The sequence below is a fragment of the Falco naumanni genome, chromosome Z (genome assembly GCF_017639655.2).
Source record: "Falco naumanni isolate bFalNau1 chromosome Z, bFalNau1.pat, whole genome shotgun sequence".
Classification (NCBI taxonomy): domain Eukaryota; kingdom Metazoa; phylum Chordata; class Aves; order Falconiformes; family Falconidae; genus Falco; species Falco naumanni.
In genome coordinates, this window is record NC_054080.1 from 48,460,369 (window position 1) to 48,478,726 (window position 18,358).

General features: G+C 38.8%; 1 protein-coding gene across 2 annotated transcripts in view; it reads left to right on the forward strand.

The window, feature by feature from the left end:
• The window catches only part of PCSK5 (proprotein convertase subtilisin/kexin type 5), a 246,494-nt gene that overhangs the window by 177,166 nt on the left and 50,970 nt on the right, over positions 1-18,358 (forward strand). Inside the window, exons 17-21 of one of the 2 annotated variants that reach the window (XM_040580315.1) lie at positions 1,127-1,211; positions 3,993-4,090; positions 4,661-4,790; positions 5,835-5,950; positions 7,689-9,868. In XM_040580315.1, coding sequence (XP_040436249.1) covers positions 1,127-1,211; positions 3,993-4,090; positions 4,661-4,790; positions 5,835-5,950; positions 7,689-7,804 — 545 coding nt within the window. In that variant the 3' untranslated portion in view covers positions 7,805-9,868. Of the gene's footprint in view, positions 1-1,126; positions 1,212-3,992; positions 4,091-4,660; positions 4,791-5,834; positions 5,951-7,688; positions 9,869-18,358 lie in introns of those variants that run through there. The other variant, XM_040580316.1, reaches the window with a different exon arrangement.

An 18,358-nucleotide genomic window follows, 5' to 3' on the forward strand; every position in this document is an offset into this window, starting at 1 on the left:
AAACAAGGCATTCCCCATTCCCCCAAATTCAAGTGATATGGCACCAGATAGAAGAGAGAACTGAGGAATCAACCATGGCCACTGAACTGGAGCTCTAAGAAAAATAGGCTCAGGTGTAAAACATGGTTGCAATAAGTGTTTCTGACAGGCCTAAGTACCTGCAGAGATGTGATGACCCAAGAGCAGAAATTCTCTGCCATGTGAGACATCTGCCTTCAGTTTCCTTCTGTGATTCCCAAGTAGACTGCCCATGTTTAATTTCCAGCTTTGGCTGGGATAAGTATTCAAACTGCAGTGACTTCAGTCATCTTTAGACTTAGAAAATAAATATGTGCTCAGGAGCTTTGTTCATTGAGGTACCTGACCTTTTGCTTTCTGCATCATGAAGCTCTGTGTTCATTTTTGAGAATTAGTAAAAGCAGGTGCTACTTTAATTCTATTTTTCGCTTTGTGAGAACTACAGTAAAGGGAATTTCTTTCTACCCAGTTAGTATGGATAGATTAAAATTTAGGATTAAATGGGAGCATCGGGTTTTTCTTTCCAGAAAGGTACATGACAATGCATCTCAAAAGACAGCAGGTCTGAGGAGAGAGAGAGAGAGATATCTCTTAAAGTAGGGAGCTCTTGAGATGAAAAGACAGGTGTTAAGTAATTTATGTCTTGACTTTGTTAAGATTAGACCTGTCCATGTGGGTGTGTCTTTAAGCACATCAGGAAGACGGGACAGGCTGCTTGCCTAGAAAGTGTTAGAGGTAAATTGCAGGACAGTCTCTGGAACACATGGCAACCATTACTGCATATCACTGCTATATGAAAAGATTATTTAAATCCATATTATGAACAGTTAATATAGATTTAAAATTTTTATGAAGATTTTTAATAACCTCAAAGAATACTTTTCTCAGGGTACAACTATAACTTCAGATGTTTAGAAACAGATCAAACTACTTGATGTTTGATGGAAAAAGCTAATAATCAGCAGAATTTAGCTGTTTCAGTCTAGCTTGCTGCTTCCTTTCCTGATGTCAAGCTAGAAAGCAAAGTCCTGCAATAATATATCCATACAGTTTTGTTAAAGTTAACTGACCAAGATTTTCTGGGCTGTTTTCTTCTTTTCCTTTGTAGATAAGATTATTTGCCGAAAATGTAGTGAAAACTGTAAGACATGTGTTGAATTCCAAATCTGCACAGAATGCAAACATGGCCTAAGGTAAGGAAATTATGGATGTTGCTAAATACCATACCTGAAGAGGCTTACATGGCTGTGGATACACAACGAAGAACATCAGACAGCTATTTAACCTTGAGCGGCCCCCATTTCACATGTTCCATTTCCTGCTTAGTTTGTAGTATAGTATTTTCTTGTGCTGCTATATGCCAGTTTGGCTAACTGGATTTTCAGGTGGCCTTTCATTTCAGGTAAAATAAAAGCCACAGTCGTACGGAAAGCTGGCTTCTTGACATTTTTTGACCTATATTGTGGCAGTCAAGGATTATTTTAGAGGTAGAGTTGATGAATCATATTAATCTTTCTGATTCATTCCTGTGATAGTTAGAAAAAATTTTCTTATCTTTACTGTATTTCTTCACATATCTGTTCATTCACATATCTCAAGCACCTAAAGCTCAATTCTATTACAATATAGTGTGCACATATTTTAAACAGCAGTGGATATTTTTTCTTCATAGTGGGACTTAATCATTCTTAAACTGATAGCTAAGATGTACAAAGCAGCAGTACACATTTCAAGATCCTTTATGAATGAATGACCTTTTGATCCAAGCAGCAGAGGTCAAAAATCTTATAAAATTCATGACAGAATGTATGCTGGCTTTATGCCACAAAAATATCAACTCAGTATTCAGTGTCTGTAGGGTTTCTTCTTGCAGAATACAAGTGTTCTGTGAATGTTTTAACACTCAGGTTTTGCCTTCTATCAAAGTGGATTTTCATCTCTTAGTAACAGCTGAATGTTGTTTGCTTCTAGGACATCAATAGCTGGAATCCTTTACATTTTACAAAGGAATTCTTTCTGCGTATTTATGTTGCAACTAGATTTCCCAAGTGTTTGCACAATTTTTGCTGCGAATATTGCTATTTTTTTAAACGCAACCTTTTGAAAAGGAAGTGTGATCTCATTGGAAGGAAAGCATGGGATTGGATAAGAGCATTGGTCTATTCACACTCTCTGTGAAATACAAGTATCTGCTTCCCTTTTAAAAAAATTATTAAATTGCAGTCCATGTTGAGATTTTTGGAGAATTTTAACAGACTTAACATGACCTTCTGTGTATCTGCAAAATGGATTTAGTAAATTGGCATTTTAGAAGTATATTTAGAAGGCGAATATGTCAAGAGACCAAAGATTACATGGATTTGGGACCTTATAGGTCACAGTTGCTATAGAGAAGTTACGCTGAGATTTTCTTTATTTCTCAGGAACTGAATTGCCCTGTTCATTAACACAAACAGCAGCTTGTAGCACTACTGAAGAAATAGATAAGTCCATTCAGTGTGAGAAGAGAAGGAGAAATTTGAATATAAAAAAATAAAAAGAACCCAAACTTCATTTTTTCTTGGGCAATACCAGATTAATTTTTGGTAATAGTTTGAAAACAACACAGTCTGTGTGGGTGTGCCAGACAAATGGAGCACTGCAGGACATGCATTTCATATTCCCTAATGATTCTAAACTTGCTGTTATTTTCTTGGCAGAGTTATTGGTGGGCTGGGCCCTGGGTGGGACTTGGGAGACCTGGATTCCTGTTCTGATCCTGTTACTGGCCCGTTAAATAAAATTATTAGTTTTAGTGCAAATTAGTGCAAATTTAGTGCAAATTAGTGCAAATTATTAGTTTTTCCCATCTGTAAAAACATGATAATGCTACCTGCCTTTTAAAGCAGTTTGAGGTATGTGACTGATGAAAAATAATAAGAAAGTAGGGATTGTTAGGTTTGTTGCATTGTTAATTTGATTTTTTTCTAAACTGGGACCACATACGCTCTTGAAGATTTCCAGTGGTGCTGAGCACACACAACTTTCGCTGGATCCAGTCTGTAAAACAGGATTAGCACTCACTCAGTGTGGTAATCCCCAGAGCTGAAGAGCATTTGTAGAGAAAGTGTTAAACTGGATGAAAGCTAAATTCCACAGAAGATGCTAAACATGACAGAGAAGTCCTAGCTTTAAAAAAAATACAAACCCAGAAAAAAAAACACACAATAAAAAACACCCAAATAAAACAAAACAAAAACCAAGCAACTAAACCAAACCAAAAAAAAATAATTATGTAGGCACTTGATAATATGAAAGCATAAACAGATACTTAGAGGGAAGCATAGAAATGTTAGGCTTTATGCCATTTCTTTTTCCTCTGTTACTCTTTTGTGCTTTCGCTCAAAAGGGCCTGCAGGCAGAATCGCTCCGGCTGTAATCTTGACAAATCTCCCAAGCCACTCAGAACTGGTGCTCAGTTAGGAGTTTTCAAGGAAAACTTCTATTTCAGAAAGAGGTGGTGATTTCCTTCACTGTGAATCTATTCTTAACCTGTGCTGTAGCATAGTATCAGGAGATGTTGCCGATCTTTAATGAGAAGCACGAGATCTTGTTAACAAGTCCATTAGCATTTTTTTTACTACAGTAATGCTGACACTGTGCCAAGCTCCTCATGGGTAATTGCATTTCACATGCCAGAATTTTTAGTACTCTTTGGCATTGTTCATTTTTTTTCTGTCCCTACTCCTTGGTAGTATTTACAATGAGTTTGTAAACAGTTTCTGTATTTCACTGTGGACAAAACTGCATTTCATTCCCACTTGAAGTGATTGCTGTCTCTAAATTTATAAAATATGACCAATGAAGGAAGCTGGTGAATCCTAATATATGGGTTGCTCTTTCATTAAAAGAGACAGAACTGCTTTGTGCATGAGCTTGTTGTCCTCTGTTGCTGTTACCTGCCCAGACACTGTGCTTTTTTTCTTTTTACATAGCTTGCATGGCACTAAATGTGCTATCCGCTGTGAAGAAGGAAAGTATCATAATGGTAGAGAATGTGAACCATGTCACCGCTCCTGTGCGACATGTGCAGGTACTGCACTGACATTTAACTGCGCCGTTTCCTTTCCTCTGTGTTTTTTCTGATGATTTTAGTCTGCTATATCACAGATACAGTATAACATGTAAAAACTTAACTCTTTGGATAGTTCTTTAATATATTTTAAATATAGCAGACTTTTCTCAGCTCACATGAAAATCTAAGTTTTCTAACTGAAAGGGGGCATACAGTATTGTTGTTCGTTTTTTTTTGTTTTTTTTTTTTTTGAGGGGGGGTGGGGTGGTACTTTCTTTTAGTAGAGCTCGTTCTGATTTCCAGTAATGCCCTCCATTTTCTTTCTGGGATGGAATAATGACTGATAGATTTTGTGTAAGCTTTGAACTACCAACAGTCATTTCTTTCAGAAGAATATATACTGAAATTATGTAATGTTGTTTGCTCCAAACATGTACCTTTATTGCTTGATATTACTGTTTGAAAGAAAGTAAGGCAGGTAAAACATAGTCTCTAAAATGATAAGATTTTGCTGCAGTTAGAGATGGTGTCAGTTAGGCAATAAGAGGAACTAGCCATTAATACAGTATATTTTCTCTCTGGTTTAAGGCGCTGGAGTAGATGCCTGTATAAACTGTACACAGGGTTATTTCATGGAAGATGGGAGATGTGTGCAGTCCTGCAGTAGTGGCTATTACCTTGATCACTCTGCTGAAAGTGGATACAAAAGCTGCAAAAGGTATGATTAGCAGCTAATATGTGTGTCTGATATTTGGCAGTATATTAGCTATTACTGTGTTGAAAAAGATCATGCTTAGAACATGAAAGACTGGTGACTTCAAAAAACAGCAAAAACGTATTGCATGCTAAGCAAATGAAGGAAAAGTGGGGGGGTATTTTAATCCTAGTTATATTCATGCAAGTCTTCTAAAAGTGATTTTTCCTTGTACCTATATGTGTGTCCTTCACTTCAAAAAAGCCTGTAGCGAGAATCTGAACTGATATGCATAGAGATGTAAAACTTAAAAATCTGACAGAGGATCTGCATTTCTTAGTAACAAACGAAAATAATAAAACTATTTTTTTTATTGTGGGTTAATTAATATTCATAAGGACCTTTTCAGTTCTTCAGCTGCAGTCACAAACATGGCACAAGTACAGTACCAGCCTGCTGTCCAGAACAGATCACCTGGCTCAGTGTACAAATGGATGGACAGATCTTGAACAAAGCTGTGCTGTGCTGTGCAAGGAAAGGACAATTTTTTCTATTCCATTCTCAGTTAAACAAATACCATTTGTTGCCCTTTGGAATCCACTATTGACTCATTTTGAGTTCAGGGCAGGGAGGGAATCACCATGTGTAACAGCTTTCCACACAAAAAAGTAGTCAATACACGATGAAAATATGATGGAACCAGAAGAGTGATGAAAGGACTGGGCAGCAGGTCCATCTTTTCCATCCTGTGCCTTTAGCTCATGCTTTGCTGGCACATGTATGCACAATCAGCTTAATACTTTTGTTAATTATTTCTGCATAGTTCCAAAATACTAAAATAATGGAGCTATTTAGTAAAAAAGTGTGAATAGAAAGTGGTTAGATGAAAGAAGCAGGACTAGGTTGCAGGGCTAGCTAATTAATTTTTGGTATTAGTATTATTATTATTATTAGAGCAGCTGATACATCTAGAAACAGCAAAGAAGCCCTTTGCACTACAGCAGAGGTCTCCTAGGAACTCTTGTATTTGGTGAGGCCACCAGGCTGACTCCTGCCATTGTCTTTCAGATGTGATGCCAGCTGTTTGGATTGCAGTGGTCAAGGAGACAGAAACTGTACGAGCTGCCCAAGTGGCTATAACCTGGACACTGGTGTCTGTGTAGTGGGAACAGTCTGCAAGGATGGTGAGTGCAGTTCTCTGAAAAGATCCATTTTACCACTGCCAGCTTCTTTTACATGCATTGGGTTGGTCTGTTTCTTTTCTTTTGCCACAGTCTTGGTTTGAGGTCTACATCTTAATTTCTTCAGGTTTGTGAAAAAAAGAAAACTACATTTGCGTGTATTAATAAGATTAGTCACATCCACTTCACCTGAATTTTCCAAAAATAGCTTCCCCCTGCCCACAACCTACTTTTCCTTCCTTATCTGTTTTTCAAAACCATTGCTTTCAAAAGATTTTTGTATGAAGATCCTAGTGTACTATCAATAGAATCACATTTATCTATTTCAGCACTTTAAACTGTGAAAATGCTGGTAAGTAAAAAGGGGTTTAAGAGCCTATAGTATTGCTTGAGTTATATGAAATGGTAATGAGAACAGAAGAATTCTGAAATAGAGCACCCAGTCTGTGGTGATTTGAACTTCCTCTGAGTTCTCTGTGGCAACTGAGATAGCATGTGATTGGCCTAATTATTCACTAATATTCATTCCTTTCAAATGTCACAATTACAGAGACACTTAGGTAACATCATGCTTCCCTGAAAATGTTGATATGTGAATTACAGGTAGATACAGCCTAAAAGCGCAGTCCAAGGGGAAAATCATACCAGAACAAAGGCCACTGTTAAGCCATGTTGAGTCTTGTTTCTGTGGACTTTTACAGCTCCTGTTGCAATTTAAGCCTTCAAACATTGAAAAGTATCCTGTCCATCATAAAGTTATATTACAGGTACTGGTAAACCAGTCATGAGACCTTTTCATATCAGGCCATTGGAAGGATCATTGTAATCCAGAGCAAGTCCAGAGAAGGTCAGATACAGATGGGCAGATGAAGAGGAAGTGTAAAGCTAAGAATTTTGAGTAACCCCAGTTTCAGTATGGTATTGCAGTTGAATTCTGCAATGCAGACATTTGAGATGCAGTTTGGTCTTTAATATTGTCTGGCTAAATCTGTCTTCATTTGCAAACATGCAACTTGCGTGTTGTTGCATCGTGCAACAACCAGATACAGATGTAGTTGCCCAGGACTGGGGACACATCACCTCTGTACTGTCTCTCCCCATTTTTCCAAGTGATGCTGCCATGAAAGGGCAACACATCAGTGTGTGGGCCTTGCGCGGCAATTGCAACACACTGTACTGGATCCCACCACACAGCACGTGTTCTCAGCAGTCTAGGGTAGCCAAGGGAAGTCCAGAAGTTGGGGGGAGGCGGGGAGTGGGGCAGAGCAGTTCTGTTAATTTACAAAACACAGAGGGTCTCATTTCACTACCTGACAGTCAAGCACTGGTTACTAATCTAACTCCCTCTATAGGATTTGCATTTCTGTTGAGAATGTTTTATTCTTTTCCTGTGGTTTGACTGTTTTATTCTTTTGATTCATAAAAACTGAGAACAAATTCCTTTGCTGTAAATATCACTGTTTTCTAATTATTCTCTCTCAAATATTTTTTCCTTTTCACAAATGGATACCAATCATTCCCTGTCGGACCACACAATATCTCTTCCTGAAAAAAAAAAAAATAAAAATGCTGTTGACTGAAATTCCTTTTGATGGACCAAATTTCCTACTTGCTACCTGCTCCTGAATGGTCTCTTCAACCAAATCTGCCTGTCTGACCAATTAAACCTTCCTCCATTGCACACGCCATGCTCTCCAAACCTTCAACCTCCCCTCCTTCTCTTGCTGCTGCCCTCCGGAAGCCACGGAAGAGTCCTGGGCCGAGGGAGGATTCTGTATGCTGGTGAAAAAGAACAATCTCTGCCAGCGGAAAGTGCTTCAGCAATTGTGTTGCAGAACATGTACGCACAAGGGGTGAACTGACACCTCCCAGTGTCCTCCTGCTCCTGTAGACTTATAGATTAATCCGTATTATTGAAAAAGGAAAAAAAGGAAAAAAGGAAAAAAAAAAAAGAAAGCCACCTGTCTTTCTCTCCCCCCTCTTTGTCTGGGGAGATGGTGAACTGTTTGTTGGAACTTAAAAGGAAAAACTACAACACGCCTACCTTTCATAACTGGGTGTCTAGAGCTGAGCATCCAGGATCACAGAGTCAGTATTGTGTGACCAAAGCAGTTGATGCCAAAATTAACGTTTAACTCATGATTTGATTTCCTGTCAACTTTAGGATTATTCCTGTTTTTTGAAGGTCCTTTTTCTTCCCTGTTTTTCCTGCTTCTTTCCCCTTCAAGATGTTTAAAGGGTGTTTCAAGAATACAACACAAGTTTACATGGATTAAAACTAAACAATACAAAAATGTTTGCATTAGTCTTTTTTGTGCTGTGTGTATTGACAGGGGAAACTTGAGTTCCTGAGGGGATCAGAAACATCGTTAGCTGCAGGACTAAGTTCTGCCCCTTTTGTAACAATATTTAAAAAAAGAACAGTGAACATTTCTGCACACATTTCTTTCTTACTTCCTCTGCTGTGTGCTGTTTTTTGTATCACATGCAGTATGTATATATGTTTGCCCAAAATGTGGTTTTGGTCATATAGATTTCATTTTTAGACAGCTAGCTTATTAACAGATATGCTAGGATTTTTATTTTATTTTTTTAAATTGTCAAAGCTATTTCAAATAAAATTAAAAAAAAACATTGTTCCTATAGTGAACAAATTCAAAAGATACTACTTCTCTTGGTTTGCATAAGTGAGAGTAATGTATACGCTCAGAAGTCAGAAAACATTGCTAACATGTAAGAAGTATTCATAAATTATTGTTGTCTTGTAATGTTCACAAAAAGGGGATATTATCATACAGATATGTGGAGCTATTTCATAGTGCCCATCTGTAAATGCCAGTGTGAATATATGCGACAGAATGTGTTTACAGGACTGGATTTATAATTGTGCCAAATATATGTCTAGGAATAATCACACTTAGGGCAATAAATCAATGGTTCTCTTGGTGTAACAAACATGTCATGATGGGCCTGAATTTTATTTTAACTGCTCACAACAGAAATTTCAGCAGGAGTAGTCCTGCTGAGGCCAATGGAGTTACCTCACTGTAAAACCACACTGGGTGGTGAGCGAAGTGGCCTCTGCCATTCTCTCTTTACCCAGGCTCACGGCTGCCAGCGCAAATTTCTGTTTAATATATCTTTATCAGCTGCACTTAGCATACTGTTCAAAAGAGAGTCATTAAGCAGAAAACAGAAAATTGAACTTTAAAGATACTGTCTTAAGGGGATAATACTTAAAATGTGCAAAGTGTCTTTCTCAGTTATCTTTCCAGGATAAATAGAAAATGAATGCAGGTGTTCAAGCATGTGAATGTTAGAAAATGAAGTTGATCAGAAATGATTGTGGGAGTTTTACGAACGAATGGGTACAAACCTATAAAGGTAATGTGCCACCTTTAGCAGAGAGCGGATAAACCATTACAACCTGGGTCAGTATGACCAGGGGGCCAGTCAAGCTCCTTTTGTGCCCACCACAAATTTCCTGATAAACATTCAAATTTAAAAGAATTAAATTTGTGCTAGTTTAACTACTAGTCTGTTACTGCCTCATTTCTCAGTATAACATGTTTAACTAGAACATAATGCTTTCAAAGTTTAAGTTAATATTATATATATTATATATAAATATATATATTCATAAGTGAGATTTAATTATGTAATGGATTGTAAAGAATTTGTTTGGATACTTACAAATGTCTCTAACACTATTATAGAGAAGAAATTAATAACTTTGTTTTCTTTAAAAAACTGACACATTGTTATATCCAAATTCATTTTTACTGAAAAAAATACTGTACATGTGTAAAATGTTCAGTTGTTATTTGTAAAATAGGGTAGTTCTGTTGTAATTGATATTGGCCAAAATCAATGTTATTCCATATTTTATTTTTTCTATTAAATTAACCTAAATTCCTGTTCTTTTGGTCTGGAAAAACATGTTGATAATCTGTATGTAAAATATCTTTGTTGAAGGGCACAGGTAGCTTTATGGTATATACCGGAGCGCTTAGATACCACACGCAAGTGATTGTAACAAATTGGGAGGGTAAGGGTGTTTAATTTTATTGCAGGATTTTTTTGTTTGAAGTGATGGAATTTATGATTGCAGAAATATCTGGTGTCTGTGGAGGACATCTTTTGTGTAGCAGCAGTACAGCCACGACTGAACGCTAGTAGGTAACAATGCTGGCTTACTCTGATCTGTAAGAGTTTGTGATGAGCCTAATCGCTTGCATCCTTAGGACTAAAAAGTGACATGCATAACTACCTATTGGCTCAGACAGTTTAGGAGGAAGGTTTCGTCTTTGCAATCATACGTGGCCATGTGCACATGGAGATATTGGTGTCTGTTCACATAGCAATGATCACAACGAGTACACCTCAGAACACAGCACCAGACTGCCGCTCGAGAATGGCAGGCTAGCTGTCCGTGCCAGTACTTCGAAAGGGCTTCATGTGGACTCATCTGTGACTCCTGCAGGGTGAGACCCTCCATCAGCGTTAGCTGATGCTCTGTCATTTCCCACTTAGTCGTACAACTTGAGTGGAAACCAAAGTGGCAGCTTATCCAAGAAGTCATATATTCAGATGACATTTTAAGCATGTTCACTGAGGCCATGTAAAGAATTCCCTGGAAAAAAAAATTCAGCCTTAAACATTTCATTGTCACCAACTTGGTTTAGGTTGTCATTATCACAGTTTCCCTGTCAGTCCTGGGAGCAAGCCCATGTGGGATGGCACATTCTTAGCAGTAGTTTGGTCAGAGCACACCTGGAAAAAAGTTTGGCCTAAACCTTACACCAGTACTTTATGAAGAGCTGCTTCTTTCAGCTCCCACCCCACCTTCACCTTCCAACTAGCATGAGAAATTCAATCAATCGTGGTGTCTTTTATTGTCAAGATTTCATCTTTGGGTACGAAACATAAAAAGAGAAATAATAAACTTGCTATAGCTCTGGCCAAAGGAATCTGCTGTAGAGGGCGTATCTGTAAATTTTGAGCTGTGAACTCTCACAGACAAGAAAGCATAGAAATGAGTTTTAGGCTGAAAACAGTACTTTCTGTTGTCATCTCAAACTCTTCAATCATTTTTATTTTTGATGCCTTAATGGCAGTGGCCAGATGCAAGCAGAATTTGTAAGCAGCACTATAGTTAGTCATTGTGCGAGAGGATCGCTGCAGCAACAGGGTTGCAATTGAAGGAAGCTAGTTTGTTCCCAGATGCAGAGATTTCTTAGGTGATTGATCTCTCTGATTCAGTGGTGAGTAGTGGGGAGTGTTCACTATTTGACACTGTGTTGTTGGCATGAAGAACAGAGATAGAACATTTTAGGAGGCTCAGAAGCTGCTAAGCATGAACAAAATTCTATTTTTCTCCATGTCTGAAAGGACTGTGTATGGCATCAGTCCAAATCTGTTCATTGACATTTGCCTTATTTATATCACAAGTCAAAAAGCAACAACCTCAGCCACCAGTACTGGATCAGCAAATCAGACACCTGCTGGGATATGTCAGTAGAAACCTTATGCTTCTGACCAGTAGCTCTGTGGCTTTCGGCTCAGACTGCAGCTCAGACCCTGCCTACCCTCACACTGATCTCTACCGGCACATCCCACCTCTTTCCGGGGAGGCTTTGCAAACTCCCCCTCTGTGCAGGACACTGTTTTCTAATAATTATTTCCATATGAGACCTTACAGACTACCCCAGTCTCTACTGGAACTGCAGCTTTCCAATATCCTGTGAAATTCTGAGCAACCCCTACTACTGAATATATTGTGCAATAGCAGGGGTGCGGTTTGTTCCACATTGTCAGGTAGTGAAAAGAGGTATGACACCATGAGCCCTGAAGATGAGTAAACCTATATACCGAGATACTAGAGCTGACTACAGCAATTTCACCCATCACTAAACACAACTTGCAACTTGGTGATAACCAAGTTAATCCTCTTAATAGCCACATCACAACCAGAGTGAGCATTATTTGTATGAGTGGCCACTTTAGGTAACTATCTGCTACTTTTCAATGAAATTATTTAATAAACTGAATGACTGTAAGAAGGCTTGTTATAAATTCAAGGTTCCTGTAAAGACATTTAAGTGACTGCCTGTATGAGTCAAAGCTTTCAATTTGCAGTGCAACTCGCGGAACAATAACTTGTCTGTGATCCATTACCATGCCTTATATTTATATTGGATATGCCATTGTCATGTCATTGGTACATAATGAATCAAGAAAAGTTCTGCCATTAGATGTTTGTGCACAATATTTTAAGCAAGCATTAAAAAAGTTTTACAGCATACAAAGAAAAATTTTAGTCAAGTTTTCATCAAAAAGAAACTGACACCACCACCAACTTGCATGAGCTTGTTCAGAATATGCAGTTTCAATATAAAGAAAAATGATGAAAAATGTATTTTTGATGAACACTTTGTTTAGCAGGGGGGAAATTAATTCTGTTTGGCATAATTTTTATTTACATGCCTTACTTAAACTAGCTTGGGAGTTTTCAATTTTTGACGGAATTGATTATCTGATTATTTACTGCCACCTGTCATGAGTGTGTGTTGGGGCCTCAATCCTGCTCATTAGCAAGGACTAAAGAATTGTGGGTAGCCACACAGTGTCCTTGGGAACAAACTAAGGCTCTGAGCCTTAGGATTGCATCCATCCAGTGAAGGTGCAACCCACATCTGCCTTTCCACCACTGGTTCCACACTAATGAGCAAAGGGGATTCAGATCTGTTGAAGTCCTGAGACATTTCTGTGAAGTCTCAGGGCACAGTAACATTTGGTCTCACTAGGGAAACGGTTCTGAGGTCCTCAGGATAAAGCCAGAGAGACTGCAGTAATGTTCACCTGCTGTGCAAGGGTAGCAGACACCACCACAGAATTATATTTTAATTGCCACACTGTGATTGAAATTATCCTGGAAGGACTTTCTGCATTAGAAAGCAAAGTTTATTGCATAAAAACTGAGCCAATTTTCTCTTCTAGCATTGGAAAGGTAGTCAAGGGAAAGCATATTACAATGAGAAGTCTCTAAGCATTTACAAAAATAATTCCAGTAAGCAACAAATGCAATCTCTCAGTGCCACACCAAAGGCTGTTTTTTGTTACATCTCTTTTTTTTATGAGCAGCTTATGCATTTGCTGCCAAAGATGGGCAAGGCACAGCTTGGAAGAATGCCCCTTGTACAACCATTTATTTATCAGTGTTTCTCAGTGTTTTGGGGGTGGATTTGTTGAAGACCTTCTGGGAAAACAGCATCACTTTTCAAAGTAAAAAGTACTGTCCCGTCACAAAACCCTGCAGACATCTGTGCTTTATGGAGTTATGGAATGAGCTGATCAAGTACCTATTTTTCCAACCAGCCTCGGGTGGAGAAGCTGGAACATTGACAGGCAGTGAATATTTATTTACCCAAGGAGAATTAATGGCTGTATCATTCAAACTCAGTATAATAGCACTGAATGTTCACTAGAGTATGACTAGTGTGATTTAGTTACGATTTGGATAATACTACATACCTTTTCCAATTACAATTGTCCTTGGCCTGCCCACTGCCGACCTCCTGATGCCTGCAGATGTTCTTTGAGATGGGGGTTGTAAGGAAAGTCTAGCACCTGGTTGCCAGTCCTCGTAGGATAACATTGCTGTTAGCCATGGTGCTTGTCACCATGCTAATGTGCCATCCTCTGCAAGACCACTGGATCAAAAGACAGAAATAACTCAAATATCAATTCCCAAACAAAACAGACCCTTTTTTACTCGAAGGGCCATACTGAACCGAAGTTATGTTAATGCTGCTCTTGCTGGATCTGCCGTTAGCGCTGCCTCCCTGAATGTTTTCAATCCCAAGTCTGAAAGGGTTCAAAGAGTTCCCACAGCCAGTGTCACAAAGCCTCTCTCCAGCTCTCAGTTAGAAGGGCTGTATCATTTATCCATTTCTGCACCCTCAGCATGGAGCGTGTGATCATTAAAGGGAACATCCTGGACTGTGCTTTCCAGGGTAATCATCAACAGCAATTACCTTGGCTATTCCTAAAGTGCTTATATTGAAGATGAGCAACGAGGGGAGATTTTAAGCACGGAGAGATCACCAGTGTAAGCATATTGAGTTGTCTGAAGAGTTACAGATGGGAATAAAAGGTACTCCTTTATACCTCTCATTTAAAGACTTAATTTGGTCTGCTTTTTTACTTCCAAGGAGATAAACTTGTATCTTTCTGGCAGATTTCTTTCAGGCTGTGATATATATTCACCTCCACAAATTAAACAGAAATTGCATTTGATTAGCAGTATGAATCTATGTTATATCTTGTTGGGGCAACACTTTGCCTGCTGAAATCTGCCCAGTTATCAGCACATCAGCAGAACTGTGTTCACATCCTGCTTAAGCTGGAGACCTCCAGTACGAACACTCTGTGCAGTGACCTCTCATTTTAAGACAGATGACACACTGCAACACTGCCCTGAGACATACAGCTCTTCCCATTTATGTCTATCCAAGGCAGACTGCAGAAATCCTGTGGACAGGGAAAGCTCTGTGTATACAAATTACATACTCCTCACTGCACAACTTAGGAGAAAGATGCCATGCTACTTTGGTTGCCTCTGGAGTATGACGTGTTTTCCTCCGGCATTGAAAGATCCTATCTGTAATGTACTGCAGGTGCAAATAACACCAGCTTTACTCAATATACCGTCACTTTCCACCTGTATTTTGCATATTCACAGGAAACTACCTGGATTTCCAAAACAGTACTATAAACACAATGAGGTAATTTTCAGTGAGATTCAGGTGTCTCCATTCCACTGCCCTGTAGGTAATTACCAGCTACTGAGCTTCCCAAAAATTAGGAAGGTTGGCAAGATCAGACAGGGAAATTTCCAGTTGGGAAGCTCCAGAAATAGAGATACTAAACAGATATTTTTCCATTGTCAGCCTAAACTTTTGACAGTGCCATGGTATTTCCACCTCCTTCAAGAAGTGAGAAGGGCACAAAACAAAGCGTTAGCAATACAGATTAGGTTTGCTCCATTACCCTTCCCACTTTCTCATGGGGCTGTCACATTTTGGGCTCCAGGTGAGCAGGAGAAGACCTTGCCAGGCTCTGACCTTTGTGCTTACACAGACAAGGGAGAAACCTTGATCCCAGCCGGCTTTTACTTCCAGGCATCCACATTATCAGTGCAAATGGAGGTTTAAAGCTGATTTTTAAAATGCTACAAAATGTCTGTCTGGAGTCTGTTTATGCCCGCTCAGTACCCCTCAGGGTTCTGGCTCTTCATTGGGTTTCTAGCAAACATTGTATAAATACTACATAGAAATGAGGGAAGAAACACACAGAATAAAGAGAGGAAAAAATCCCTTTGTGTCAGCAAAAAAGGCAGCTTTGGCTAATGTAAATATTTTTATTCTGCAGGGGAAAGAACAGAGGGCTGTGTAAAATAGTGTACTTGATAAAGGCAGTTACCTCCCTCCTGCCTGTCATGATTAAAGCTAACCTGAGGCTCTGTGTAATCTCACTAATCCTGCAACAAAAGGGCCTTTCGTTCTAAAATCATTGTATCACGCCCAGCTCCACACACCACTGTTCAGGGAAGCGATGTTCAGCCCTTTTCAAGCTTCTGCTTTGTCCCTTGGCACATGGGGAAGATTCAGTGACTTAGGAGCCAACATCCTAATTTCAGCCCTCTGGTTCATCACTTTCTACAGCACTTTTGAAAAGAAGAAGAAAAAAATTTTGCAATCTTGAATCCCTCTCCTCACCTCAAATCATAACACCCTGAAGTTTTGCCCATGAAGGGTGTCTTCTTTGTCCCTTCCATACATTCAAACAGGGAGACAGAAATTTGGTCATTGTGTAAAATGACTGAATGAGAATAATAATTAGCAGGAGACTGGAAGCTGAAGCTAGACAAATAATAGGAAATTAGGCTCAAATTTTGTATGACTCTCCAAAATCTGGGAGGAAAATGAAAAGCTGTAATTTCCGTGTCCTAACGTTTTCAAGATGAAGACAAGATTTATTTCAGGGAGCTGTAATCTATCAAACATTAAGGCTTTCGGCTAAACAGAGGGGTAACTTCAACAGGGATCCTCAGGGTGAATTTTAATGGATTGTTGTATGCAGGTTAGTCTAAGTTCCTTATGGAACTTAAGCTTTATGGATAAATATTTCTTCAGCAAAACTCACGTAGCTGATCCCGTGGGCCAGCCAAAATAAAATGTATCAAGGCCAAACATGGAAACAGCAGAGAGCTCCCTAAGACCAAATCCCTTTGGGTCTCGCTGCGGACTGATGAAAAACAATTCTGATCAATGTTTCTTTATCTGCTCTGTGAAACCATTGTAACCCACAAGATTACATACAAAAGCCCAAGCACAAAATCCATATCCGGGTTCCCATGAAAGTAAATAAGAAAAAGGGAGGAAAAAAGGTCATTTTTTCCATTGATTATAAGGAAAAGCCACTGAGGCAATGCTATAGAAGATAACGAATGAACATTTTTTAATTAGATAAAGTGATGTTCTGATTAAGAAAAGTGGGGAAGTAACACATGACTTGCAGTGACTAAGTCTTATGGCAGGACTACAAGAGAAAGATTTATTTATGACAGCCAGCACAGAGAACTGTATATTTCCAGGCATAACTTAGAAGGTTATTCACCTGGTCCTCTTTCATTGGAAACATCCACCTGGTCTCCTGAAACACTATGTGCTGTCAATGAATGGCACAACTTTTGGAAAGCAGGAGAAAAATAGTAACAAGATAATGTCTGTAAACTTAATACTGCTTATGTAAAAACATAGCAAGGACCTGGCAGCTACGATAGTGCTCTAGTCCGGGATGCAGGAGGGACAGGTTCTAGTTTGCTATTACACCCTAACTTGAGGATCTCACTGCAACACAGCTTTTCTGCCTCCTCAATGGGAGACAGTAGTTCTTACCTCATTGTAAAATGCATCCTATCAACTGATAGGAACTCAGCATAAGTGCAGAGCTCTTGTAGGAAGTTAAAGGCACAGCCTGCAACCTGGTGTGGCCCAGAAGTGGAATTAAATACTTCTAACTGGGAACACAAAAAAATTACACGTTAAAATCTTCCCATTAAGAGGCATTATATCTGTTAATATAGCCTTATTCCTATAATACCTTCAGTCCCTTTTTTTTAAACAAGATGACAAATGTTTTTAAACAAGATGAAAAAGTAACAGAATTGAGAATGAAGGCTAAATGTGGGATGATCCAAAGTGACTGATGAGCATTGCCTGAATTAAGGCATAAGTCATAGCTGAGACACATTGCTGAAAGTATTTCCCCGTTATGTATGTTGGACAGAAAAAAATTTAATACAGAAGGACGGGGGGTGGGGGGGGTGGGGAAGAGAATACAGAAGGGCGGAGGGGGGGGGGAGAGAGAGTTGAGGCTTTGCTAACTAGTATTTATCTAGTGAGATTTGTCAAGAAATATATCACCCACAAGGAATTCTGGCAAACATTTAAACTGCCCTGTGGAATAGTTTAAAAGTCTTCTTTAAAGTTGCATTTCAGTGTTAACTCTTCGAATAGCCACTAAAAAGTATTTTGTGCATTCAGTGGCAGATCTACAGTTCTAGATGTGACTTACCATTCAGAGGGCCTAATGTGTAAGTATTTTCTGGTGCACATTCTTATAATAATATGCTTTAAAACGCTTCAACTACAAGAATAAAGTAAGCAGAGAACTGGTCTTCCTGGCACTATTCCAGCACAGCTGAAATTAATTACAGCACTTCCAATGAAAGGCATAACAAAGAAATAAGAAAAACCTTTTAAAACTAAGCACTTCTACCATGTGGGATGGATTTGATTGGGCATAGCTGAGGTGTACGAATTAGTACCTCAGGTCTGATAGATAAGCATACAGGCAGTGTGGGCAAATAAAGTGAAGGACTGGAGAAACAAAAAGTTTTTGTAACATACATATCACAAAACATCACAGAAGCAATTATTTATTAATGTTGCCCTGAGATTTCCCACTGGTTTAGAGCCAGTAGCATAAACCACTGAGACACCAGACCTGCCACAGGAAGACTGCCCAGATACTGCATTTTTTCATGGCTGTGTATTGTTCAAACATATATGTATGTGTATATATATATATATATATGTGTGTGTGTGTGTGTGTGTATCAAATTATATTTTCAAATCCCATAAAGCATTTGAGAACAAAGGATTCTGTTATACTCTCCAAATATGTATCAGAAGGACTCAAGAGCCCTACATTAAGCAAATCTGACAATGGCCTGATGATCTACTGGACAGCAGGCCAGAGGTATTTTTCCTAGAAAGTGAGAATTACAAATATTCTCTATTGTGATAGTTATTTGTCCATCCATATTTAATCTCAATAGTACTT